Below are 27,989 nucleotides of genomic sequence, written 5' to 3' on the forward strand. Positions count from 1 at the left end.
CTTAACATATGGGAAGCTTCCTTTGTGACTCACAATCCTATTCAGAGAGAGAATGATCACAGTATTGCTATGACTCAGAAGACAAGCACTATTTTGTCATCACAGTGTACGCTAGATTTCAGGTATTTCTCACATAGCTGAAATAATCCATTGAAATTAACAAGGAACACAACATAAATCAAGCATTATCTCCCTTCATATTGCGTTGTGTATACGGTGTGGTAACTTCACACAGCTTTCAAGCAGAGGAATGCGGGAAATTTTTGAGAGTCATCCAAATACTGTGATTATTCATTATGTAGCTTTTCAATTTAAGTTCACTGCACTCATGACCTTTGACCTTGTAAGAATTCATCAATATTCGCACTTGACTAGGACCTTTAAGTGATCTACCTGAGGAGTGAGTTTTGCCATTATAGCTCAAAGTTTTGAAAAGTTATTGGGAGTACACCACAATATTGCAAGTACAGTGCTATTCAGGGAAAGTTCATTGACTTTTTGACCTTTGCCCTTGATTGTCTTCACCCATAATCAAACTTGACCAGTGTCTTCAGGATGTGTACTTATGGTATGAGTTTGGTCATGGCTTAAAGCTGTAGAAATCTATTGTGAGTACACTAAATTGTTGTAGCAGTTGATGTTGATGCAACAACTGAAAGGTAATGCCTGTGTCTTACTTTTTTTTACTACACAGAATAGAAAAAAATGGTTCCTATCTTTTTTATAATGGTGAAATCACGACGGCAGTGTATGATGTCAAGTCATGTTCCATATCATTATGAAGATTCCTGTGTCAGGGCACATCCATCATGGACCAACCATTCATTCAGGGCAGGTAATGGTCTCTACTTTAAAAGAGTCTAATAAAGGAATGTCAGACATATGTTGAAACATTCCGTCATTCCAGTCAAAGAAAGTCTACAGCCTTTGTCAATATTTATGTTCTTCATCCAAATCTGTCCAAAAAGAACTTGGACCTTGCAGTTTGTGTCCTTCATCCCAAGTAAAACCCATACACCATCCAATATTCACACGTAGGGCAGGATCCCATGGGACAGCTGTTCACTCTCTGTCTGGTTTGGTGATCTTGACGTACTCCTCACCACGCTATGAAAACAAAATCAACCAAGATGAGATCCAAGGTGAGTAAGGTCAGAACCTCATTCATATAAGTTATTACGCTGTTGGAATACATTTTATGTAAGGTACCAATTTGTTGCCAAGTAAGATATTTTACATATACTTGATGCTTGATTCTGATAACACATACTTTTTCTGAGCAATGAATAATAAATCAGATCCCAAATGGTTCTGCCAAGTATGTTAAAGGGCTAAACAAGCAGTGTGCTTTTACTGGTAGATAAACATCAGTTAAAGGACATCTAAGCATGAAACATGTATAGATACTATCTTAGAAATCTGTCTACTACCTAATAACTGATACTTAAATACTACCGTAACCCCTTGAGGACAAGTCCCAAGTATACTCGCGCAAGTGTCAATGGGAAATGTGTGTTGTAGCAAAATCAGTCTGTCCTCAACAGGTTAGAAGCTTTATATTGCCTATTTCATATAAAGTCTTCTGACTTAAAAGCTGTCTATTACCTAACAACCGATTTACTTCCTTAGTTTAAGAGCACAAGCATGCACACAAGAGTGCCAGTGTACACTCACATGATTTTTCTTCTGAGTTTTCAAGCCTAACTCCTTTGCAACAGACTCCAGGAAGGTGATTTCTGCTGGTGTCAGAGACTTGGCTTGGATGGGCATCTCAACCATGTTATCCATTGCCTGGAAAGTCCTGGTAATAATCAAAGGAAGTGGGTATGAAAATAGGAAATCAATTCAATCAATTCAAATATAAACAATTCACAGCAGAGCACATTGACAAAAATATATATCTTACAAGATATTGTTTGACATACTGTGATGAAACATAATCTGCAGGCAAAGATACACTGGATTATAGATATCACATCCCTTTTTAATGATCTTTGTGCCAATTATACATGGTATTTGGGGGATTTTTCTTTACTTCTTTACCAACATTAAGTGCCATAAAGGATAACTTTGATTTCCATGACACCAGAATGTTTAAAGTTGTTTCCTAAAGCTGCTGGGGGAAATGAATTTAAAAAAGAAAGAAACACACAAACAGAAACATAAAATTGAATGACACACCCTTCATCCACGTCTATGGACTCTAAACATGTAGCTCAAGACATCTCTTTCTCTCAGTGTAATTTATCTAGTTGATTTGTACATCTTCACAACCCAAAGAAGTGATGAACACATTTTATATCCTTCTTATCATAACACATTATTATTACTGGTACATTGCAATATCCTCATTATATTGTACATTACTGAACGATTTGAAAGTGATCCATGAGCATATTTTCTCTCAGCTTACTTCAGTTTTTCTCTCATCATGGCTTGAAATTCAGCGGTCACATTCCCTCTCGTTTTCTCCTCACCATTCTTAGTGGAGTCTGTATATATACCAAACAATAGATAAACAGATTGACTGCAAAAATACAATAAGTGTTAAAAAAAATTATGTTTGTGCAGATGTTAAAGGTATGGGAAAGGGAACTTTAATGAATAATTAATTTTTGGCAATGTGGACATATCTCAAGCTCTTTCACGTTCAAGTCAGTTACATTTGCCTTTTCATGCAGTAAAAATCATACAAGGTGTAAATACATCATATGAATAGTAAAAGGTCACAAGTGCGATGGTACTAGATTTCACACAAGGTGAAAGATAGAGGTACTCCATTCAACGAGTCAAAGCTGAGTTAAATAGTGCGCCTCATCTTTCACCGAGTGCGAAATCTTGTTCCATTTCACTAGTAAAGACGATGCGCAAATTGTTTTATACAACACCTCTCACATCAACAGATGTACCGTAAAACGGGGTGAATAGGGACGGCGAGGTGAATAGGGACAAAACCGGGAAAAGTTTTTTGAATGTGCATGTTTCATATTTGCTTGAACTTTTTTTCTTATTTTTATCACAGGATGGAAGGACCATCCAACAGTGTCCAGAAAGTGGTCCTCCTGATGTGAAAAAATTTTTAAAGGGTACAGGAGGTCCAAATAAAAAGTTTTCAAAAAATCACAAAAAAATCAGGGCGGTCAAAACTTTTCTGCTCCTGTGGCCATTGATTAATGAAATTCGCTGAAAATGTGCATGAATCTAGCCTATTAGGTCCTACAACACACCTTTAAATATGAAATAGTTATTTCAACAGGAATTTGTGACAGCACATTTTTTCTTCTCTTAGGCAAAAAATCAGTTAGACTGGGGTGAATAGGAACACCATGGTGTCGTTTGATTGGCCCTTTAAATTTTCTGTATGATTAACTATTATAATGTCATAAATTGCTCTGAAATGTTTGTTATGTCCAGCTATTTCCAAAAGTGTGAATTTTTATTCTAAATCTCTTGACAAGAGAGCAATAAGATCTTTGGATATATGTGGCTTCACTTTTGTATACATAGATGAGAGTGAACTTTGCTGTCTTAACCCTAACTTGGGGAGGAAGGGTCTGGGAACTCCAGCCCCACCCACCCTCTTGGGAATTTTTTTCACTGCCTAAGACAGGCGTAGACTTTTCCACTTGTATTTCATGACCCTTTTCTCTGTCTTCTGCATGTTTTAATGCCAACAACACATCTGTTTGGGTCAGACCCATACTATAGGTGCCAGCTTATAATTCTGTAAGAACTCCCAAAATATCCCCAACATCATAAGAGTCAAGTTACACTGAATTTAGAGTGTATGAATAAGATTGTACATCATGATTTGCCACTAGAAGAAGAAGTGGGTTAATATTTGAGTGCAATTCAATGGATTAGTAAAGTTTTGACTTAATTTTCAATCTTAACCTTTGACCTGATGGGTCACATTTTTTTATATCAGCTCATTTTGTTGGGCTGTTGCAATTTTTGTTAAAGACTGATTTATTAATGGAGTAGATTGCTCTTAAATGTTTGTATATCATTTTTAAACTCTGTAGTTGTTCCCTTAATCCAATTCATTGGATGGATTGAAAAAAAAAATGCCTCCAAACAGCTTTTTTTGGATCAAAAATAGTGTTGTCCCTGTTGACCCCAAATTTGGGGTCAACAGGGACAGCGTCATTTTATCAAAAAACATACTTTTCCCCCAAATATTTATTTTTTTTCACAATACCAAATTAAAGGTATTTTAGGTGGACATAAAATCCCCACATAAGATTGAGTCTCTGGGCTACATGAAAAAAAAATACAATCATAAGAACTTTAAATTTGTCCCTATTCACCCCGTTTTACGGTAGTCCACACAGATTCTTGAATTCAGCATAGAAATGGCAACCAATTTCCTTGAAAGGCAACTGAGTAGTACAGTGACAGTCAGCCATGTACAAGTATGTAGGTATGTATGTGAAACCGATCTATCAAAGTTGTTTACAAAACCGAGTGATAAAAAGTGTTTGTATTTTAGCACACTTTAGCACAAATGTTGTTTAACTGTGATGTCAGAGCTGTGCAATAAAACAGAAAACTTCAAGTCATTCATGAGTTTTACACGGGAGTTAATGGAAACTGGTGTCATCAGCCATGAGATATCCATTTTTGCTCAAAACAAAACTGCATGGCTGACGATAACAGCAGGCGATGGAACTTTTTACTACACATCACGTGATGAACAATCGACCAATCGGATAGCTGCATTATTTTAAGGTGTTGTCTAATTACAAAGTATAATTCTCAAATGCACGCCTCAGTCACAGTAATTTACGCATCAGGAAAACTGTCATTGATGCTTCTCACAACTCACAGAGCACAATATAAATGACCCATGTATGAACTACTGGTAGACATGACATAAAAATGTATTCATGAGATAATACAGTGCAAGAGTGTCACTCTTTTGTGCCACGTGATGCACTGTATGCTTTGATTTTTCATTAACTGCAGATTGAACAGTTACAGTTCAGAGCACATCAACCTGATTTACAACTTGGTAACTCGTCCTGTGATATGTTACAGCATTGACATCGTCACTCAAAAGTTAACTAACCTTTCTTCCACTCAGGGAACATTTTTCCATAGCAATTCCTCTCAAGAGCTTTGAAATGCTTCCAGCTCCTTTCCAGATCTTGCAGACCTTTAGCGATACATGGATCAGATGGTAGCAGCTGCTGGGCACGGGTCATAAATCGCTGGGATTCAGGGAATTCCCCTAGCTGCAGGTAGGCCTGGAGGAATGATGGAATGAAGATAGGAAAACAAGAGACAAGTTCACATGATTGTTTCAGTTTATTGCTACTTGAGACATCCTACCATCCCTTTATAGCTTTGCATTTCCCAGATAGGTAGTTCGCATTGAAAAAGAACATACAATGCACAGCTTGGACTTTTCTCCATTCTGAGGGAAAATTTCTCCCTCTGCCATTTTGTTCTGCTGTGCATGTATTTTACTTTGATTTTAATTCAGACAGATATGTTGATTTAAGAGCAAACAAGATTTCCAATGTCTACATTCTATCCACCAAACACATAAATAGGCACAGTGACATAGACATGAAAAGAATGTACAAAAATTAGCCACACATCGAATCACACCCTGTGAAAGATTCTATTTGTTGATATGCATTATAACTTGATTGGAATTTTCAAGTCAAGATAGATAATGTTTTTTCAATGCTAGATTTTCTTAATGAATGCATGAGCACAGAGAAATTAATTATGTTTCATTTTAGACGTGTGGAGAAACTGAAACCTCTGCAAGCATTGGATTATTTTGTAAGGAAGCAGCTCTGTACCTGTCCCTTTCTGAAGAGAGCCTTGGGATTCTTGGGTTCAATTTGCAGGACACGGGTACAGTTAGCTATGGCCCTCTCTGGCTGCTTGAGCTTCAAGGCACAGATAGATATGTTGAGGCACAGCTTGACCTGGACATGTCTCATCTGACGCTCTTCCTCCTCATTTCGCATGTGGGCGCTGTCCAGAATCCGCAACCCCTGGTAAAACAATAAAGGGCAGGCATGAAACACAAACTTATTTCTTCCCCTCAGCATCGGTTGATTTTCACAGGCTCCAATCAGTATTCATTCACTTCTTTGCCTTCCACTGGTTAATAACAAGATTCTGATTGATAATCCATTAAACATTGTGAAAAATCATTTAATTTTTCTTTCATTTATTTCTAACCCTTCTTGCATGTAATCAACCATTAGCCACAATACAAATATAATATACCTGGGTCCAGTCTTAAAAACAGCTGTGATCACAGTTTGTAATCAATCAAAATCAATCCAATCAATCAAAAGTCCCTCAATAAATCACAACTTCCTGAATGATATCACGAACAAATTGCTTACTTAATTAATTACAAATCTCTCAAAAGTTCAAAATCATTTCTACATCAACTGCAGGAAATAAAAAAAAAAAAAATCACCGGCAAATTGTATGTTGCTATGAATTGCAACTAATCAGTCATTCTTGACATTGCAGTTATGAGTGGAGCATCATGAGATAGAAGAAGAATGGCTTTGTACTGTGAAAGCAATTTCAAGTTCACTGGGAATCTGTATATTTGTAATAACAAGATATCAAAGTTAGATATATTTTTTTGATCTTCATATGAAGATGGATATTCAAATACGTAGTTGCACATTGAAAGCACTTGCAAGTTTTATGATATTTGAAATTGATTTCTATCACAAGTTTTACAAGACAGGGTTCTGCCTTGACAGCTGGGGACAGTAATAGTTTTACATTGCTTCCTGTGATGGAGACAGATCATGCTTTTCTAACCATTACTACTGGGTAAGTCATTATAAATGTCAACCATTACAGATTGATGGGTCATCTCGACCTATATAAGCTTGTCATGATGACTCACTACCTACAACATCATTGCTTCTTTAGAAAAATCCTCATATATTTACATACATACAGGAATAGTTTGACAGGATACATGACATGAAATGCACAAACCAAACTGATTTCACATACCCTCATGTATTTTGACAGTGCCTTAGAGTGGTTGCCAGAAGTGTACAGGTCATTGCCCTCCTGAAATAGACAAGACAATAACTGATGTCAGCCATGGAAATCATCTCTCTGAAACAAACTTCCCAATACACAGCAGGGGGAAGATACTGCCATCAAATATCTGATCATTATGTAACATTAACAGCAATAGAGATTTAGGGAAAGGAACTAATTTCACACTTCATTCCAAAATCATTCCAATATATGACCTACATGTTATTCAGAATTACCCATATAGAAATTACTGTAAGTTAATGTGTACACTTATGCATTTTACGTGGTACTGTAAAAGTGGATATTTTTGCACGAGTAATTTTTCAAGCTGGGCCGGGCAACATGAATTTTGCTTGATTTAAATTCTTCAAAATCAAGATAGCCAACAGTAGTACCGGTACATATATAAGAAGTAAAAGTATTCGGTTGATTTATTTTCATGCTAGATTTCTGTGAAATACAAAACTTATCATTATGTCACAAAAATGTCTGCTTTTAGAGTAAATATCCATATGGGTTGTCATTGCCATGATAACTATTTTGCATGATATTGATTAAAGGCAATGCATTAAAATTAATCCACAAGTCTTTCTATCAAAGTGTCATGGCTAAGATACATGTCTACCTGCATAACTGGAATATTTGATGTCTCAGCATGTAACAAGATTTATCATCATATTTCTGGTTTGTGGACTATTAGGGTTTCAATATATACAATGCAAACATCATCCTGCTCAAAGTTTGGACTGCAAGAGAGATGACCCCTGAATAAACCTTACACAGAGAATACTTTCAGTATGTAGAATTTTTTCTATCTACATGATATGAGAACATACTCAAAATATGTGGCGGAAGGTAGATAAAAGGTCACTTCTGTAGGAGTCATCTCAAGCGTAGCAAGAGTATCCTGCAGTTGGCCTCAAGGCATCTTGTGATATAGACCGATTCTGTGACGCGCTATGTGTATTTTTGGCATGGGCAGTGCCATTAACGAGGTGTCTCAGCCGACCCCCCCCCCTTCCTCTTCCCCACCCCCTTCCGTGCGCGGAATGAAAAACTGATGCATGGTCGTTTTAGCCAATAGGCGTCTCGTACTGAGTGCGCGAACGCTTGCTTAGTGCACGAACCTTTGTTACAAGTGCGTGATAAACATGTTACCCGGGGGTGGGGGAGAGCAGGGGGGGTCGGCTGAGACACCCACTATGGCTGCGCCCAGTGCCACAAATTGTCTGCTGCCCTCAACGAACCCGAATCGGTCTATACAGCCCTGTGATATACACATACTTGCATCTTGTATTCAAGAAGAGTTTCAGCAGTCTAAACTCACCCTTCTTTCAGTGTTGACAACATTCAGCTTCTTCTTGAATGAGATCTCTTTTCTCTCTTCCTCACTCATCGTGTTAAACTCTTCCAGTTCAGCTCGGTCGGTAAATTTCAGAATCTCAATCTCCATCAAGACTGTATGATTTCAAATGTAATATACAACAAAATATCAAGTCAGTTCCATCATCTGTCACAGAACTAACACAGGTACATTATTGAATTTCTAATCATGGGTTTGTTTGTTTGTTTGTTTGTTTGTTTGTTTGTTTGTTTGTTTGTTGATACTATCATAACCACTGAGGAAGCAATGTGCGTCTATTTGTAAGCACGCAATAATGAGACCAACTGCTTGCAGTCCCCTCCAAAGGACTCTACAGACAAGGAGGATGAAGTGCCTGGTCTAAGACTAGAACCACTGCAGCCAGGGGATTTGAACCAAGGACCTTGTGATGAATAGTCCATGGTCTGATCCACTGAGCCCAAATAGCTCCCAAAGAGATGAGATTAACAATAGAAATTGAAACCAGATATTAGCAAAACCTGCATGGAATGATGAATTTTTGCAACCAAGATTTCTGTACACAGGTTCCAACACACTGACATCAAGGTAACTTATGACTATTCATGCTGATTTTATCCATAAAAAGCTGTATCTTACTTATTGTGAACAAAAGACTTTGTCATCATAATGGAATGAGCATGAACTTTCTCTAGCACCTTCTTCTCTGTATCAGGCCTTGAAATAGGATTTTGGAGGGGCAAGGCCATTTAGAAAAGGGCACTTTTTCCAAGAGGCCCGCCATTAAAGGGCACTTAGGTCAGTCAGAGGGGCACCAAGGCGACATTGGAAAGGGCATGTTGGGTGTTTATACGTGATGTGAATGCCCCATAGAGCTGTATGCTATCGACCGTACTGCTACACTCCAGCAGCGCACGCAAGCATAAGATCTCTCCGCAGCAGACGACGTTAGGCAGTAGGCCATACACAATACGATGTAGGTTCTGTAATACAGTATGTTCTCAACGCATACGCCGCGCTCGCTTTGGAGCACTTCCGGTGCCATTTTGCTTGAGCATGCGAGCATGCAATGCAGAGCGAGAGAGATAGCAATGCTCGCAGCCATCCGACAGGTCTGGCATTTTTTAGCATGGCTTGTGACCACTTGCTCCGGCCCGCCGCTGCCTAGCTAGTAACTCTATGGCCGCTGCGCTGTGGAGGCAGTCGGGACGGTAAAAGCCGGTCGGGCGTACATGTACGTACACGTCGTCTCGTATCTCGGAAAGATACTTTGAGTTTGAATCAGATATATTGGGACGCGAGTGAACTGAAGGTATGATATTTGAGATCAGGAAAGTTGTTCAAGCTTATTAAAGTGTAGACTTTGAGAAAGGGCATATTATACGTCACAAATAATAACTTTCATTCTAAAAGGGCACCACAGTCACAAGAAAAAGGGCACATTTTTTTTAGCCGTAACTTTGATCAAGGAAAAAAAGGCATTGCGGCCAACAAGAGGGGCACCAATGGCCATGGCCGTCGGTGGCCGTCGGTTAATTCGAGGCCTGCTGTATCTTTACATCTTGCCATGTAGGGCTATGTTGAGCAGCACCAAGCCTGTCATGAATGTCAGCTCTGCTACAAATATATGTACATGGAATACAATTTGTATGTGGTCCAGAACCACACAATATCATAATTGAACTACACTACACTCCTGTAAAAATGAACATGGATATAACAAATTTTGGATACAAGTACAACAAAATAAAATTCAGTTCTCAAAAATTTCATCTAGATATCTTTACACATTTTATTTGTTTGGATAGAATGAAATTTTGATACAATGAAAGAAAAATGTTAGTCCCAAGGACTTTTTTGTTATTATGGGAGTCCCTTGTACAACTCCAATGAGCTGAGAGTTCTCAGGTGTGTCCAAACAGTCAATGTTGGTTGGTATAATGTCATAGCTAAATGGGTTTTGCTTGATACAGTTCAAAACAGTTCACAAAAAATCAATTCAGCACAAATTTATACTGACTTGTGGCATCTCCAGGGATTCGTGGGGGAACTCCTAGTTTGCCATAGGCCAAGTCAGGATGGATGAGAAACTTGGACAGCTCCCCTTGTCTCATGGTAGTCACAGCCAGATCCATGCCTTCAATCAAACTTCCTACACAAGGAGATCAGTTAAAACATAAGCCCACATGACTTATCTTAAAGGGATTTTTACACTGCATTAAAGGACAAGTTCACCTTCATAAACATAAGGATTGAGAGAATGCAACAATATTAGTAGAACACATCAGTGAAAGTTTGAGGAAAATTGGACAATTGATGCAAAAGTTATGAATTTTTAAAATTTTTGTGTTGGAACCGCTGGATGAGGAGACTACTACAGCTTGTGAGTCATATGCGTACAACAGTATAAAGAAAATGTAAAAGAAAATTCAACATATTTTCACTTTTTTCGCATAATAAAAGAGCTCTTGACTTGCCTCTTTCTAAAGGCAGGGGGAATAATATTGCCCATAACATTTGTCGGTAACGAGTCAGGGGAATGTGTAATTTTTTCAAAAGATGGAATTTTGTGAAATTCTCTTTATATTTTCCTTATATTGTTGTACGCAAGTTATTCATACACTGCAGTAGTCTTCTCATCCAGCGGTTGCTGCACAAAAATTTTAAAAATTCATAACTTTCGAACGGATTGTCTGATTTTCCTCAAACTTTCAATGATGTGTTCTACTAATATTGCTACATTCTCTCAATCCTTATGTTTATAAAGATGAACTTGTCTTTTAGGAACACTAATTCAACAATTCCTTTTCATTACTACTTATTCCATGGAAATATTTCACAAATTTCAATGAAGTTAATTATTTAATCATTAATCTTAGAGAGAAAAAAAAAACTCTACTGCTATTCAAAAATAACTATACTGGGTCATTTTAATATAACTGAGATCTTTTCTAGAGAAGAGTCAGTTTGAATTGAAGGCATCCACTTATGAAGTACAAAGAAGGGCAAAGCTAAAAAGGTGCATGCGATGTGGAGTAAAGTTTCCTCTGACCAATGACACTCTGACTCGCAAGTACATAAAGAGTACCTCACACTTTACCCCATGTTTTGGCAGGAAATGATGACATAAACGGTATCAAAATTATGACCAGCAGGATCCCTCAGGATCCGTCTGGATCCTGCTGGTCATAATTTTGATGCAACGCCTTAAGAAGTTGCCAATTTGAGGAGCATTTGTTCAGTATGGACCCCTGCTTTCTTAATTTGTTGACTTTTCTAACATAATGGAATGTAAACAATTTATTTCATGTCTGTAATACAGTTGCAATTCGTATAACACACAAATAGATCAGCTTTTTGACTTTGTATTACGATACATAGTTCAAACTCATAATAACTCAAACGTAATTTCTAAGAAACATTACGGACATTACACTTTTTATTCATATCTACATAATCACTACATTGCAAAAAAAAAAAATATATGGCAGGATGTTTTATGATACAACTGACCTATATACATATATATGCATCAAAAGTGATATCTTGACCATTATTTAAATCACTGCTCCCAAAGGTAAACATGACCTTTAAATTTAAACATGAGGAAGTCCAAACTCACCATGACCCAGTCTGACTTTCTCTGGCTTGTTCCTCAGACGAGTTGAGTCATACGGTTCATCACTGTACTCCACATAGCAGTTGTAATGCACTGTACCATACAACAAAACAACAAACAATCTGGGATAAATCTGTGTACAGAACAAACAGAGGTTATTTTTGAAATATTTTCAAACAAAATCTACATCTAACCGAGGTTAGTTTCTCACAATACATTGCAATATTTGTTTTGCTAACGTGCTAGGGGGTTCGGTTTATCAGCCTGGCTACTCAAGTTTGGGTTGAATGTCCTGGAAGCCACTAAAGTTAGTGACGAATGTCTGTTAGTTTCATCTTCTTTTAATTCTATTTCTTTATTTGTATTTACTATATTTTGTTTTGTTTTTCATCTATTGTTTCTCAATGGGGCAGGCCTCTACAAATTTGTAACAAACTAATTATGTAGGTTTGCCATGGATGACTCTACGAAACAAGCAAACATCAAAATCATATGATAATATTGTAAAAGTGAAAATTTTCGCGGTGTTGAAATTTTCGCGCATTTCGCGCAACCAGAAACTAGCACGAAAATAAAAGCATGCAAATATTTTTGCTTGCCATATGTTAATGTGCGTGCTGTCTTGATTCCGCGAAATCAAAAATACGCCAAACTCTTCTGACCCGGCCAAGCGCGAAAAATTAGTCACGCGAAAATATCCACTTTTACAGTATGCCACATTAAGAGGCATTGCAAAGACTTCACACATACTGCCATATAGCAACTTTAATACCATCAGCAAATGATAAATGAGGAAACTCAGGAGAACTTCAAAAGGAAGATTTACTGATTATTTGTTTTGATACCTAAGGCTGTGACACCAAGGGCTGGCAGGCTTCCTGTCCCTGACCTCATGACCAGCTTCTGAACTTTCCCACTCTTCTCAGGCGTAACATCCTCCATCTTCTTTGCCAGTCTTTGGAAAGGTGTCTGAGAAGAAAACAATCAAGCAGACACTAAAATGGCATTGAAAATATCTCAAAATGCTTTCTTCACAAACTCTCAAATTTCTATCCTTTCAGGTTTGCTTTTTACACTGTTGGATTACTTCAGTCGTGTGTATAGTCATCTAATTTCTTAACACAAAAGGCCATCAACTAATCTTGGTGTACATGAACATAACCCATGGAGGCATATGATTGTAGAAACACTACATGTACAGAATAGTATCATTAGATAGTGTGAAAATGCCATAAAAGCATAAAACACTGCTTTTAATGTGATCATACCCAAAGGTGTTCAAACAACCGCAGGTGTGGCAGTTTACATGCCTGGCACCATATAGTCACTCCCATTCACATTAGATAATGTTTCAATTTCAGTCCAATCCCAGAAGTTTTACAGAATGACATGTTCAAATGTGTAACACAACAAAGTGGTACAATAGAGATTTGCCACATATCATGGACTATGGAGGGCACATTTACAAATTTGGACCATTGGTCTATTCAAACTAGCATTATGGTACATCAAAACTGCTCACTTGAGGAATGTCCCTTTACACCTTTGAGGACCTTGGCTGTCTTCAGATTTGTTTGATGCATCAAAAAAGACCACAAGAGGGCGTACTCACAAGGCTGGGATCTTGATTGTCTTCATCTTCTCCCAGACATTCTCTATTCAGCTGTTTGAAAACATCCTCTGAGTCAAAGTTCTCATCTGGATATAGATCTGTAAAGTATTAAGAAGTATAACCTATAACTAGACAAAGAGTATATCAGAACTTTGACAAGGACATCACGGTGCAAAATACTGTTAACTTCTTTTTTTTTTTACCACTTGCCCGGTCGGGCAAACAGATTTTGAATTGTTGAAAAACGCTTGCCTGACTTTAATTTTCATTGGCCCGGGCAATGAGGTAAGTAGTTTACGTAACACAAAACACCCTGTATGTGTTTGTCTGCCTGTCATCAAGGCAGTTTTTTAAAGTTGTTTTTTAAAGTTGTTTTATAATTGTTTGTTTGTTTGTTTGTTTGTTTGTTTGTTTGTTTGTTTGTTTGTTCGGGTGTTTTTTTTTCTATTCTATATGTGGCTTTTTCCTGGTATGTGTGTGGGTGTGTGTGTTTATTATGAAGAAAATAACAACAATTTCTGATATTTTCATCTGTAATGTGATCCATTGAAGAAGTGCTTGGTATTGTACATTTATCAGAATTAGAGCTAGGATCAATGCTAGGCAGACAAGCAGGGGAACTGATCTGAAAGAGAAAACTGTAAAAGACATTGGACACCAACGCTGGGGTGTCTGGAGAAAAGCTGGGAGTGTTTGGAGAAAAGTGGGAGTGTTTGGAGGAAAGTGGGAGTGTCTGGAGGAGAGTGGGAGTGTCTGGAGGAGAGTGGGAGTGTTTGGAGGAAAGCTGGGATTGTTTGGAGGAAAGTGGGAGTGTTTGGAGGAAAGTGGGAGTGTCTGGAGGAAAGTGGGAGTGTTTGGAGGAAAGCTGGGAATGTTTGGAGGAAAGTGGGAGTGTTTGGAGGAAAGTGGGAGTGTCTGGAGGAAAGTGGGAGTGTTTGGAGGAAAGTGGGAGTGTTTGGAGGAAAGTGGGAGTGTTTGGAGGAAAGTGGGAGTGTTTGGAGGAAAGCTGGGAGTGTCTGGAGGAAAGTGGGAGTGTTTGGAGGAAAGCTAGGAATGTTTGGAGGAAAGTGGGAGTGTCTAAAGGAAAGCTAGGAGTGTTTAAAGGAAAGCTAGGAGTGTTTTGAGAAAAGCTGTGAGTGTTTGGAGGAGAGCTGGGAGTGTGCAGAGGAAAGTGGGAGTGTCTGGAGGAAAGTGTCATTACTTACCCTCTTCAGGAGGGGCCTTGACCTCAAAAAAGGTCTCACCCTTTGTCCTGAGCTCTCGTAAGTCCAGACCCGACTGGAGCTCCACAGTGCAGTCCTGGTACTAATGTATTAAGAACATAAAAAAAAAATACTTGGGAATCTTTGACATCCATGCATATCAATCATTTAACAGCACATACTTAACTTGACTATGATCATATTCTCACAGACTTGCTCTGCCACATTCTTATTTCTTTAGAGAATTTAGTTTTAATCTTTACACAAACTTTGATCTGAGGTCATGACATTGTCACCCTCACTCTGAAACCAAAAAATATATTTCTTAAAAAAACAAACAAAAGGGAAACAAAGACCAAATGTCAGCACAATTTGGGTAAAAAGGGTTATAGTCAAAATATAAGCACAATGAAGTTCAACTATCAACAAGCGTCAAAAAGGCAAGGGAAAACAGAGCAAAGTAATTTCTAGTATGTTTGCATGTGTGCATGTGTGTGTCTGTGTGTGTGTGTGTGTGTTACATATGTACTTCTGTGTGCCTTAGGAACTGTATTTTTCAACCAGTTTCTTTCAGTTATCTGTCCATTTGGGGAGACTCCCAGTTACAATTGAAAAACACCATACCAGTACCCTCGCATCTGCACAACAACGGATTATATAGATAGCCAACATCACTTTCAGATTATGTAATAGAGAGGTACCCGCATCTCATCAGTGGCCATAATATCGTCACTCTGTGTAAAATTGCTACAAGCGTGCTGACCAAACAATGGTCACCTGGGACTGTGTTCAGTATGCTTGAAACTTTGCAGGGTTACCACAACCAAGCAAACTGAGAAGAAAGCCAAACAGTTTTTCTTGAAAATCTTAAATATATGTAAGGAATATGTGTTATCAGTATCATCACGGTCACCCGCACACATCTTTTACGTGCTTTGTCTATTAGAGCGTGGGGTGGCGAGGTGCAGGCCCCCTTCCTCAGCATACAACTACATTGTATTCAGCTTCGTTTGCATTTGACGATAGTTGTGAATTTCTGGTACCGGTACTGTAACTAACACTGAGCTTGTGGTTAGATATAATCTTCAATACTTTTCCTTTTAAGTGAGTGGGATTTCGTAGAATTTTACATGTGATGTAGTGTGATTCAAACATGTACCTATTATGCATTATGCATTAAACAGTGTATTATCATTTACTATGACGAGGTGCAGGTCACTCAAAGCTCAAGTAGACTAAGTAGACAGCACGCTGCATGCTGCGATGTTTGCAAATACCACATGCAAGTCTAAGTACATGTTCTTTAATACTGGTGCTTTGATCCCAGTAATATTTGGGAACCAAATTGGTCCAAATCTAAGTGTGTGAGTGGTATGGAAATGAGCTAGGTCTATGTATATTCCTGTGATCATCACTATCAGGGAGGTGGGAAGTGATTAAAAGGTGCGGTTTAGTTTTGTGGAATTTGAGATCATATAAACTAGTTTTTAGAATCTAATCTGTGGAAACGATTTGTATATCAGCAATGTTCAATGTTCTATCTTGATGCATTCAGTAAAAATATGATTGTACTAATGTAAGTTGTAAGTAAATAAATAGACCTAGAACAAATGCCCCTCGCCTCGATGTCTTGGCTAGCTGCACGCAGATCTCTTGATAAGCAAGTAGCAAGGCGATACTGTGCTGTGCACCACTTGGGAATTTTCCTTTCTTTCTGTTTCTTAAACGGGTACCTGCAAGTATTACTAACTCTTAGAATTCGACGCAACACAAGACAGCCCCGCGCCCCGCTCAGGCCCGAACGCGAAAGTACCAACACTAAAACACTAACAGCGCCCGGAGCTACCTCACTGATGGATACTATAGTAGTTCGGGCTGCTACTGGTCACAGCGCCCGCGCCCGGGTAGCTGGTCCAGCCGCCCGGCGGCGATACTCGAAGATTAGCCTGACCAGACTGCTGTCGCGAAAGCGTGTAGTTACTCGAAGATGGGATATTGTCAATATAGCGTGATCACTTAAATGTAAGATTCTAAATGACGCACAAAGTTGTCAGAGAATATAATTCATTCGTTGTTACTCACATGATCCACTTCTTCATTGTCACTTATATCGTAATCATCGATAGATAAATTGTTTACACTGACTGGTCCCGAGTTGTCCATGTTGACTTCGAAGCACTTCCACCAGCTAGCTGTAAATGACGTGCCACTCACACTGGCCCGGCGGCTACTGCTCCACGGCTTGCTCGGTCGCGTTGGCTCTGTAAACGAGTAGGCATAGGGCCTCCAAAAAATGTTCTCGCAATCGCGCATTGCACATGGAAGAGCCCACCTGTGTATGGGGTGCCAAATGTACTAGCACAGGTTTGGCAGATGGGATACAATGGTTATTGATTGGGATGAAATTTGATATGGTTTGATATCTCTGCATGACATCGTTTACGATTCTTTTTTTTGGCACTATAATCAAACGTGATATATCATATACATATATGCAACGTACAATTTCAACAATATTCATTACACATGCATCGGCGACAGAGGCCTATATGACAGTGTTATGAATTTCCATACAGAACGGTTGCCAAAAAATATATATAATTATATGTTGAATAAGCTATTAAGCTTTTTACACCCTTTGACAAAGTCGGTTTTACTCATCATATCTCATGCCCCAATTTTCTAAAAATTCTGGAAAGAAGGGAATCCCTCAAGCACCATAGTTGGTCCAAAAAGAGTTGAACTACATGTACACGTTTTGATTAGCGGTAGGTTGGTGAAGTAAATTTCTTTGTTAAAATGTGTAAAATACATGTACTGTTATTTGCATGTAGATTGTCTGTCTATCTTCTCTTTTCATTTTCCTCGTGTTTGCATTCTCACAATACACTATAATTATCTTGTATATATTTCTGTGTCATCATCATGTGTAATCTACAAGAATTGCACTCACTGGTTTGTCATGCTGTTATTTATATTTGAAGAGTTTGTTCGCAAAAACTGATAAATCCATTTTTGAAGATTTTGAATTAAGGTCTCTGTCATAAAGTACAAAATAATACCTTTTAAATGATATATTGCTCACTGCATATAAAGGTACATTTTTGAAGTTATGGTCAAAAGAATCAAAAATGTTCTTATTATTCTCTTTATGTTTCCTGACCTTTAATCGCAAATATCTCCATTTGGCAAATATGGAGTTATCGGTTTTTGTGAACAAACTTTTCATTTTTTGTTTGTACCCTCCGTATACCTCGAGAGGGGGTAAAAAGAGTCAATAAAATTCAAATTCAAATTGGCAAGCGATAATACAATAATTCAATGCAATAAGAGAAGGTGCTGTCCAACATGATGTATATAATCGTTTTCAAGCGTTTCATGCAATCTTTATTTACATGACTATATATCTACGATCCCGTGATAATAAGAATGATAATGGTAATAATAATAATGATAATAATTCATAGGATGATATGTCAATATTTGTTTGTATGTGCTGTATCAGCCTTATTTTTTCTTTGTTGTTGTATTTCATTGTATTTTACAACTGCTGTTAATGTCTAGTTAGATATATATACTAAAAAACAGGTGCAATACCGGATGTCATGGATATTTGTTACTGATTGTTAAGTTTCTCTGTGTTACTTTATATGAATTAATGATGTGTGTTGTTATTTTCTGTGCTTCATCCTGATATGTGTGTTTTATATATGTGTATTTACATACATTGTATGCCACTTGAATCACAAAAATTTTCCATTTATGGACAATGAATAAATTATTAAGAATGATTAATAGTAGTAATAATAATAATCATAAACTTAATACTACTAATAGCACATAGGTTCACCTTTCAGTGCTCAATATCAGTAATAACTCAAAATAACCAAGAATGGGCAAATAATGGGTATAAGGACTGCCAATGTTTCATTTAAGAAATGCAAACAAAACTAAAAAAGTCAACTTTATGTCTATATTCCTTCAGTGTTATATACCATATATATATATATATAATTATATATATACATATATATATATATATATATATATATTACGATCATAATTATGGGTGCATGAAAATATGGTATGTATGGTTATAGAATAAAGAGACAGATAGAGGTTCGTGCAGGAAAAACAGAATATTACACTGTACGACACAGTTTTGTTATATCACGCAGTAAGAGCATGACAATTTTGTCAGTAATAGTCAATTTTGGTAGATATTATATATGTGTATATTGTATATGTTTGTGCTATTTATGTGCCTAGCGACAAGTGGCAACACTGACACACCATCCACTCTTTATCTGTATACCCGGGTTATATGCCTGATTATTTTACACTTTGTAAACTAGCTGTAGGAGTTAAAGGCTGGCAATGATCACGGGAATGCTCATTGTATAAACAATCCTCCACTGATGACACACTTGTATGAACACTGAACCTTCTTTACGCCATCGGACCCTACCCTGCTCTTGCCTGACATGCACCACCGCACATAATACCTTCCCTCCCAATATCACATGATCACTCTCATCCTGCCTCAAGACAGCCACAAAACAACCCAAGAAACACACACACGTCTGCTTACAGGTAACTATATTACTAAGTTTAGTTATGATATGTGTTTGATATTTTTTATTGTATGATATGCCTGTGTCTTAAATATATTCATTATATCTACTTATTTATACATTGTTGAATATTTTGCAATTGCCAAATACGATGCCAAGTATATGCTTTGAAGCTATTAACCCATGCTGTAGTGTATTCAATGTATTATGTTCATTACTCCGTAATATGATCTGTCATGCTCAAAACATCTATTTCATTTCATAAACAGACCATAAAGCTGAAGAAGACCGAAGGTAGAAAGCTTCCCACCAACCGGCTTCCTGCAACATCTTTTGTCATCATTACATTGTCACGACTATTATTATAATATTATATAATGTAATAAAGGGGTCATCCTACGAGACTGACACCCACGAGTTATACAGCCCATGAGTATAAGTTCGACACCTCGAGTTCGACACCATGCAGGCAATAAGGCAAGACCGACACTAGGCGAAGAAAGGTCGCGAAACTGACACTTGGCAAGGAGGCCCACGAGACAGACAGGATGAACAGCGCCATCTATAAGCTATGTCATCTACTACTAGTTAGTATCTGTTCAGGGTATTGCATTAACGTCATAAACGAATATCTTTATAGACGATTACGTTATTTAATGTAAATTCATACTATAAATGCACATCTTCACTGATTACTACACTGTGTGTGTGGTACACCCCCTCTGGATCATGACATTTGTGAGCGCTGTGACATTATAGACCCCGTTTACAGTGACTGGAAAGGCCTGGCTCGGCCGCGACCGAGCCCGACCTTTGATTTTTCACTGTAAACGCGCAAAAGGCCAATATGCGGTACGAAACTCGGCCGCGCATTTGGCCAAGCTTTTTATCACTGTAAACCCAAACTGGGCCAAATGCGGCACTAAGTTGTGACCGGCGCGCTTCCAATAATAGTCGTTTGTTTACAAGCAGAGCGCTACGACAAAATACTAGTATTGAAAGGTCAAGTTAAATTAAAAGCCCGGGCCAAGCCCGGCACTGTAAACGGACAAAATTGCGGGGCCGAGTATAATGATCGCAATTAAGGCTGGGCTCGGCCCTTCCCTGCACGACTGTAAACGGGGTCATGGTGACATCTGGTTGACGGGCACCAGTGAAAAGTCATGATTCAGTATACACACGCTAAACAGGCACTTCCTTTTCCACCTTCTCTGATGATGGGCTCTTACACATCACTGGTTTTCCAACACGAGGGGAGAAGACATTAGTGATAACACCTATACAGGTACCACGAGGCAGAAACCTGTACGCCGCATGGAAAGAGGCAGCTCGACGTATACATGTTATTGTAAACTTAATCTTGTTCAATAAGCGTTTTGTTGAGGAAAACTCTGTTCAGACGGATGTTGATAGTTTATGGCTGAATTCACAGATGAGCTCCATCGAATTCTAGATCAAACACTAGTCCGATACAAGTTTACCTCATGGACACTCTTTGAACAGTCAACAATCGATCAGCTGCCAACATCGAACGTCTATCCTCGCAGAAGGAAGAAGCGAGCCTTCAAGCAAGCTCGGAGATTAGGAGACTGGACAGGATACAAGAACGCAAATATGCAGAGGGAGTGTATAAAACCATTAAATTTATTATGCATTCATGAGCAATCATGGTCAGTGAGGAACCGGACGGTAAACCTGCAGGATGGTCTTATACAAAAAAAAAAAAAAAGCACTGTGAGCAGCCCGCTTTGTGTTGTCTGAATACGAACAGCAAAGTAATGGTATTGTTGGTCCAATGTCGCAGAGGCTCTAATGGCGCCATCACTCAATAAATGCGTGCCCACTGACAGCAACCATGCTGTATAGGATCATGAACGGCCTTGTGGCTATATCTCAGCAGGCCCATCCTACTTATTTCCAGCTTTAGAAGTCAAGAGAGGTCACCATCTATACAAACCAGTCACTCGGTACCAGCATTGCAGAATCTTGGCATATCAGTTTAGCTTCTGGTCTTTCTCTAGAATGGTCTCCCAGCCACTGGCGTAGCCAGGGGGGGGGGGGGCGATGGGGGCGGTCGCCCCCCCCCCCCCCTAAGATTTGGACCGGGGATTGGGAGGCGGAAAAAAAAAGCGTGTATACTGTATGCATTCACATGAAGGGGGTCTCCTTTGCAACCTTTCATCAAATAAGATATATATTTTTCTGAATATTTCACTCAAAGTGTGCACCAGATCGTTGAATTTCAATTCAAAATATGCAAAATCTCTCGTGCTTGGGAGGGGGTATCCCCCTCAGTTTTTTTTTTTTTTAATTTCCCAAATGTTGATTCCATCAAATACATTGTATGTGTATACGAGATATCTAAGGGAACCTTAGACTTCTATTAATTTCTTTTCGTAGGATTCGCGCCGTCCCCAGCAATGCTGCCTTTTGGAGCGTTTAATTACTCAATCGGGCACACCCACATCGTCCAAGTGACGTCGCAGCTGCTTTGGCGTTGTTCCGAGTGCTCCAACGACAATAGGGATCACCTTCGTTTTCATATTCCACAGGCGGCGAAGTTCTCTGGCAAGGTCCTGGTATCTTTTCCTTCTCCTTCTCGGCTACTCTGTCCAGAGCTGTCTCCCGGTACCGCGATATCGACGATCGTGCACATCTGTCGAGCCCTTTCTACGACGATGATATCCGGACGCCTAGGCTGGATGACATTGTCAGTTTGAACGTCGAAATCCCACAGGGTTTTAACTTGGTCATTTTCAGAAACTTTCTGTGGTTCGTGCATATACCATTTGCTCTCAGCTGGTATTTTATGCTTTCTCCAAAGCTCCCAGTGAATGACTTGTGCCAGTTAAGTCATGTCGTCTTTTGTACTCTTTTTGGGCCAGTTTGCTATACAGTCACATGTATGTATGGCTTTGCTTCGCGAACGAAGATTTATTAAGGAAGTCCACGTCTGCTGCAGGCTTGAAAGTGACTGATGAGTCCGATGCGGGACAGGCAGGCACGGTTGCAGCGGTTGCACGGGAAAGTCGGTTGGTTGATGTTGGGTGTTGGGTTTTTCCTCTGTTGTCTTTTTCTGTTGAGTCGGGCCCTGCGATCGATCATCCTCGAAGGCGGCTGTTGCTCGTCGAACAGTAAGGCGCCAAGATGTGCGATCAGAGGCGATAGCAGCCCACCGTCGGTGATCGATGTTGCAGGTGCTCAAGGTTTTTTTTTTCAAGCAGTCTTTGTATATCTTCCTGGGTCCACCTCTGTCTCGGTGTCCAGAACATATTGAAAACTTTCGCCCTAATTCACGCAGAAAATCCGAGGTAGCAGACGCTGGAGAAAGTGAGTGCGTGTTGGGCGCGTGGCTAGTCGACACTTTACTGGGGGTGGCCTGCAGCACCGTGCGTGGAGGGACATCATGTTCACATACTTCAGTAATTTCACGCGTAGTGTGTTGTGTGTGTAGGCGGCAGAAATCGGGTCAAATCTACAGTTGAGATATAGTCTAGGTCCTTATCATTCCTTTACAACATTATTTCAGTTGATTACCTGTGTACAACACGTGTAAAGCACCGGATTGCAGACAGCAGGTGGCAAGCGACCGTTGCAACTACATGTACTTACATACCACCTCCGAAGAAATGTACCAGTCCGACTAGAGCGATCATCGAAAAATGAGACGGAATGTGAAATATATTTGGTTGTTTTTGCTCCCAAACTTAACAGTTATGTTGTTCATAAGGCTGCTACGTATCTAGATAATGTCTCACATACAACTATATCTTGATATTGCATTGAAAATGATATTTGGCGAGAATTAAAAGCCTGAAATCACAGGAATTCACACTGCTGACGACGGCAGACAGTGAAGGTCAACGGCTCAAATTTTCCCTAACAAAAAAGTCCTGTGGTACTCCCTGTGGTACTTGTCGGTACCACACAATGTACCACACACTTGTAATGTTACCACAGGAACTGTGTGGTACTGTACCACAGGCTTGTAGGGTACTCCCTGTAGTACTTGTCAGTACCACACAATGTACCACATAAATAAATGTTACCACAGGAACTGTGTGGTACTGTTTTACAGGCTCATGTGGTACTCCCTGTGGTACTGGTTGGTACCACACAATGTACCACACAAATATATGTTAACACAGGAACTGTGTGGTACTGTGTCACATGCTCGTGTGGTACTCTGGGATGTACCACAGGGCTGTACCACAGGACATTACCACAGGAAAGTACAGCAGGACAGTACCACAAGACAGTATACACACAAATTGTCGTATGGTATTTTGGGACGTATACCACACGACAGTACCACAAGACAGTACCACATGAATTGTCCTGTGGTATTTTGGGACGTACCACAGGAGAGTACAACAGGAAAGTACCACAGGATAGTACCACAGGACAGTACCACACGACTTGTTCTGTGGTATTTTAGGACGTACCACAGGAAAGTACCACAGGATAGTACCACAGGACAGTACCACAGGAATTGTCCTGTGGTATTTTGGGACGTACCACAGGACAGTACCACAGGATAGTACCACAGGACAGTACCTCACGACTTGTCCTGTGGTATTTTGAGACGTACCACAGAACACTACCACAGGGCAGTACCACAGGACAGTACCACAGAGCAGTACCACAGGAAAGTACCACAGGATAGTATCACAGGACAGTACCACACAACTTGTCCTGTGGTATTTTGGGACGTACCACAGGGCAGTACCACAGGGAAGTACCACAGGATAGTACCACAGGACACTACCACACGACTTGTCCTGTGGTATTTTGGGACATACCACAGGACAGTACCACAGGAATTGTCCTGTGGTATTTTGGGACGTACCACAGGACAGTACCACAGGACAGTACCACAGGATATTACCACAGGACAGTACCTCACGACTTGTCCTGTGGTATTTTGGGACGTACCACAGGGCAGTACCACAGGACAGTACCACAGGATAGTACCACAGGACAGTACCACACGACTTGTCCTGTGGTATTTTGAGAGGTACCACAGGACAGTACCACAGGGCAGTACCACAGAGCAGTACCACAGGAAAGTACCACAGGATAGTACCACAGGACAGTACCACACGACTTGTCCTGTGGTATTTTGGGACGTACCACAGGATAGTACCACACGACTTGTCCTGTGGTATTTTGGGACGTACCACAGGACAGTACCACAGGGCAGTACCACAGGACAGTACCACAGGAAAGTACCACAGGATAGTACCACAGGACAGTACCACACGAATTGTCCTGTGGAATTTTGGGACGTACCACAGGACAGTATGACAGGAATTCCTGTGGTAATTTTCGATGTATACCACAGGAGAGTACCACAGGAACTGTCCAAAATCCCACAGGAAAATCATAATATGGTGCTATTCCACACAGAAGTACCACACAGCAAATCAAATTCGTAAGTACCACAGAAAAATGCTAGAGGATATTCTTTTTTTTTTCTTAACATTTTATACCAGAGGACTATCACATCAGGAGAATATCATACAGCAGTACCACGCAGGAGTACCACATAGGAAAATTGTAAGGCAGAATCAACTGAAATTTATAACAAAAATACAAACAAAAAAGCACATATTAATATTCCTCAATTAATTGATAGATGAGTTATGCTGTGAATTACAGCAATTGATTTGCCATTACTTATCCTGTCCTATACTCCTACAGTATTACCTATATAGTGAAAGTGCTGATGTAAAGCATGAGAAATTTCATAAGGACTTCTGTGGTACTCCTGTGGTACTCCTGTGGTACTCCTGTGGTACAAATTTTTACATAGCTCATGAATATTCATAAAAAGCACTCTAGATTTTAGAAAATACATATATGACTTAAAAAGTCAAAGTATTAATGATGGAACTTACTTTGAACTTTATGAAAGATTGCCTAATTATGTTATGTTATTCCCAGTATCATAGATATTGTTATGAAAGTGTAATTTCATATCTTGATAATAAAGTATAATCGAGTTTAGTAACCATGCCTTAATGCTTTACGGATAGACGGCCATATATATATGTACTGATACGGTCGATGGCTACCTAGGAATAGAATATGACTATATAGATCTATTATAGGACTAGATTGGCACTTGGCCATTAGACTCTCGTTTGAGGTTATATGTTAGGAGTAGGACAGGTTATTAAGTAGGGCCATGTTTGTCCTGAAATCCATCACTCACCTATCAGGAATATTCCTTGATATGTGGCTAAAATTCTCCCAGGTTTTTTTTTTTCGATCTATCCTGTGTGGTACTCTCCTGTGGTACCATAGAAATGCTGTGTGGTACTGCCCTGTGGTAAGGCTGTGTGGTAATGATCAACCTGTGGTACTGTCCTGTGGTACTGTCCCAAAATACCACAGGACAGTTCCTGTGGTACTGTTCTGTGGTACTAGTCCTGTGGTACTGCCCTGTGGTACGTCCCAAAATACCACAGGAATTCCTGTGGTACTGCCCTGTGGTACGTCCCAAAATACCACAGGAATTCCTGTGGTACTGTCCTGTGGTACTGTTCTGTGGTACCGGTCCTGTGGTACTTTCCTGTGGTACTGCCCTGTGGTACGTCCCAAAATACCACAGGAATTCCTGTGGTACTGCCCTGTGGTACGTCCCAAAATACCACAGGAATTCCTGTGGTACTGTCCTGTGGTACTGTTCTGTGGTACCGGTCCTGTGGTACTTTCCTGTGGTACTGCCCTGTGGTACGTCCCAAAATACCACAGGAATTCCTGTGGTACCATCCTGTGGTATGTCCCAAAATACCACAGGACAATTCCTGTGGTACTGTCCTGTGGTACTTTCCTGTGGTAGGACCTACTGTCCTGTGGTACCGTCCTGTGGTAATTACCACAGGAGTGCCACAGGACTTTTTCGTAAGGGTTCGTTGGCAGTCTCGTCACGTAATAGTTCTGTGTGGATTGTACACGTTCCCTATGACAGCAAGTTGTGACTGGGTAGTCTAGCTTTACTGCTTATTTGCGTCAGGACTGCTCAACCAATGAACAAGATTCTTATATCACAAAAATGGGCAGAATCTCTACTTTCTGAAACCGCGCGCCCCAAGTTCGTGCGACTTTCCGTTCTCGAGATATCCCGTGTGGAAGAATTGCAAGACGGCAAAATATGCTCAATTTCGTCAAATTTGGACTGTTCGCCATAGACAAATCTACTCCTAAGGTACTTTTCTGATCAAATTTGCGTCACTGCTACAAATGTTACAATAATGATATATACACATAGATAATCCCTAAAGTGTCCACTTTCAGAATCCGGGCGCCCCAAGTTTGCTTCTTAAGTAGTTTAAAAGTTATGGCAGATTTTGTAGAAAAATGCGTCGATTTTTGACCCGTTTTACGTGTTGTAGCGTTCGCGCGGAAGCGCGGCTTCGCAGATGACCGAAAGTTTTCAATATGGAGAGCTCACCGTACAGCATGACCTTCGGAAGGCGATGGTCTTCCATTCTCGAGACATGACCAGCCCAGCGCAGTTGAGTTTCATCAGTGTGGCTTCGATGCTAGTAGTCTCTGCCAGCTCAAGAACTTTGATGTTGGTGACAAAGTCCTTCCAGTGGATGTGGGATGAAGCGGAGACATTGCTGGTGGAAGCGCTCAAGAAGGCGTAGGTGATGCCGGTAGAGGGCCCATGACTCGGATCCGTACAGGAGAGTTGGTAAGACAACGGCTCTGTACACGCTGATCTTTGTCTGCTTTTTCAGGTGGTTGTTTTTCCAGACTCTGTCGTGCAGTCTATACCAAAGGCGCTGCTTGCCTTAGCAAGTCTTTTGTCAATTTCTTTGTCGACTCTTGCGTTTGATGTGATGGTGCTGCCGAGATAAGTAAATTGATCAACTGTTTTGAGTTCTGTTTGCCCTATGGTGATGTGGGGGGACTGGTTAATCCTGTCGAGGAGCCGGCTGATGAAGAACCTCAGTCACATACGATAATGTTGCACTGTCTCGTCTTTTTCTCGGCATATCCTGCATGCGGCATCCACAACTCTCTTGAATCTGCATACCTTGACTTTTAGAGCATTTGTTGACAGTGCTTGCTCTTTGGGCAGCGATTATCAGTCCTTCTGTCCCCTCATTCAATTCTCATTTCTTCAGCCATAACCATAATGTGTCATTGTTGCTGATGTTCTCCGTCTTTCTGCAGACAACTGCCCATGTAGCTGCTTTGCGGATCTTTATGTTCGTTTCTGGCTTTTGAAAGTAAGTGGATCAATGGCGTTTACATTATTTCCACTTTCAACAGAACGGCTCAAAGAAGCTTTTCCTCACTGCTGTTTAGGTATTGTTGATGCTGATTTGCTCCATGCATTTCCACACAATCTGATGCACTCACGAGCCCTCGGCCTCCTTCTTTCCTCGGCATGCAGGTAACCTGTCGACAGACATCAACACTCATCTGGTGGGTTTTGTAGGTCGAGAGCATCTTTCTTGTCTTTCGATCCATAGCAGCCAGTTCCGCCTTCGTCCATTCCACCACTCCTGTATCTCAAATCTGCTACCGCCCAGGTGTTTAGAGCTGTGATCACGTGTCACCATTTAAGTGTGATTTT

General features: G+C 40.0%; 1 protein-coding gene across 1 annotated transcript; it reads right to left on the minus strand.

Moving 5' to 3' along the window:
* Positions 1-310: 310 nt before the first annotated feature.
* On the minus strand, positions 311-27,825 carry LOC139711214 (inactive peptidyl-prolyl cis-trans isomerase shutdown-like). The gene is made up of 16 exons (XM_071623132.1): positions 27,773-27,825; positions 26,853-27,075; positions 22,345-22,516; positions 16,902-17,080; positions 14,823-14,922; positions 13,618-13,715; positions 12,851-12,974; positions 12,009-12,098; positions 10,407-10,538; positions 8,372-8,502; positions 7,012-7,071; positions 5,817-6,014; positions 5,072-5,249; positions 2,414-2,492; positions 1,675-1,801; positions 311-1,107 (listed from the first exon to the last, which is right to left on the minus strand). The coding sequence occupies exons 1-16, from the start codon at positions 27,823-27,825 to the stop codon at positions 1,063-1,065; spliced, it is 1,989 nt and encodes a 662-aa protein (XP_071479233.1). The 3' UTR covers positions 311-1,062.
* Between the last annotated feature and the right edge of the window lie 164 nt (positions 27,826-27,989).

This window comes from Diadema antillarum, unplaced genomic scaffold (genome assembly GCF_040938485.1).
Source record: "Diadema antillarum isolate AM-2024a unplaced genomic scaffold, OU_Dant_1.0 seq00001626_RagTag, whole genome shotgun sequence".
Classification (NCBI taxonomy): domain Eukaryota; kingdom Metazoa; phylum Echinodermata; class Echinoidea; order Diadematoida; family Diadematidae; genus Diadema; species Diadema antillarum.

What these genes read in the sequence shown, in the direction of transcription:
- LOC139711214 (XM_071623132.1), bottom strand. Translation starts at nt 27,825, where the DNA reads ATGTCTGTCGACAGGTTACCTGCATGCCGAGGAAAGAAGGAGGCCGAG. An exon ending in TCCGAAGGTCATGCTGTACG is followed by an intron (nt 22,517 to 26,852) that starts GTGAGCTCTCCA and finishes CTGTTCGACGAG; the next exon opens with CAACAGCCGCCTTCGAGGAT. An exon ending in ATGATGAGAGAAAAACTGAA is followed by an intron (nt 1,802 to 2,413) that starts GTAAGCTGAGAG and finishes GATTATTACCAG; the next exon opens with GACTTTCCAGGCAATGGATA.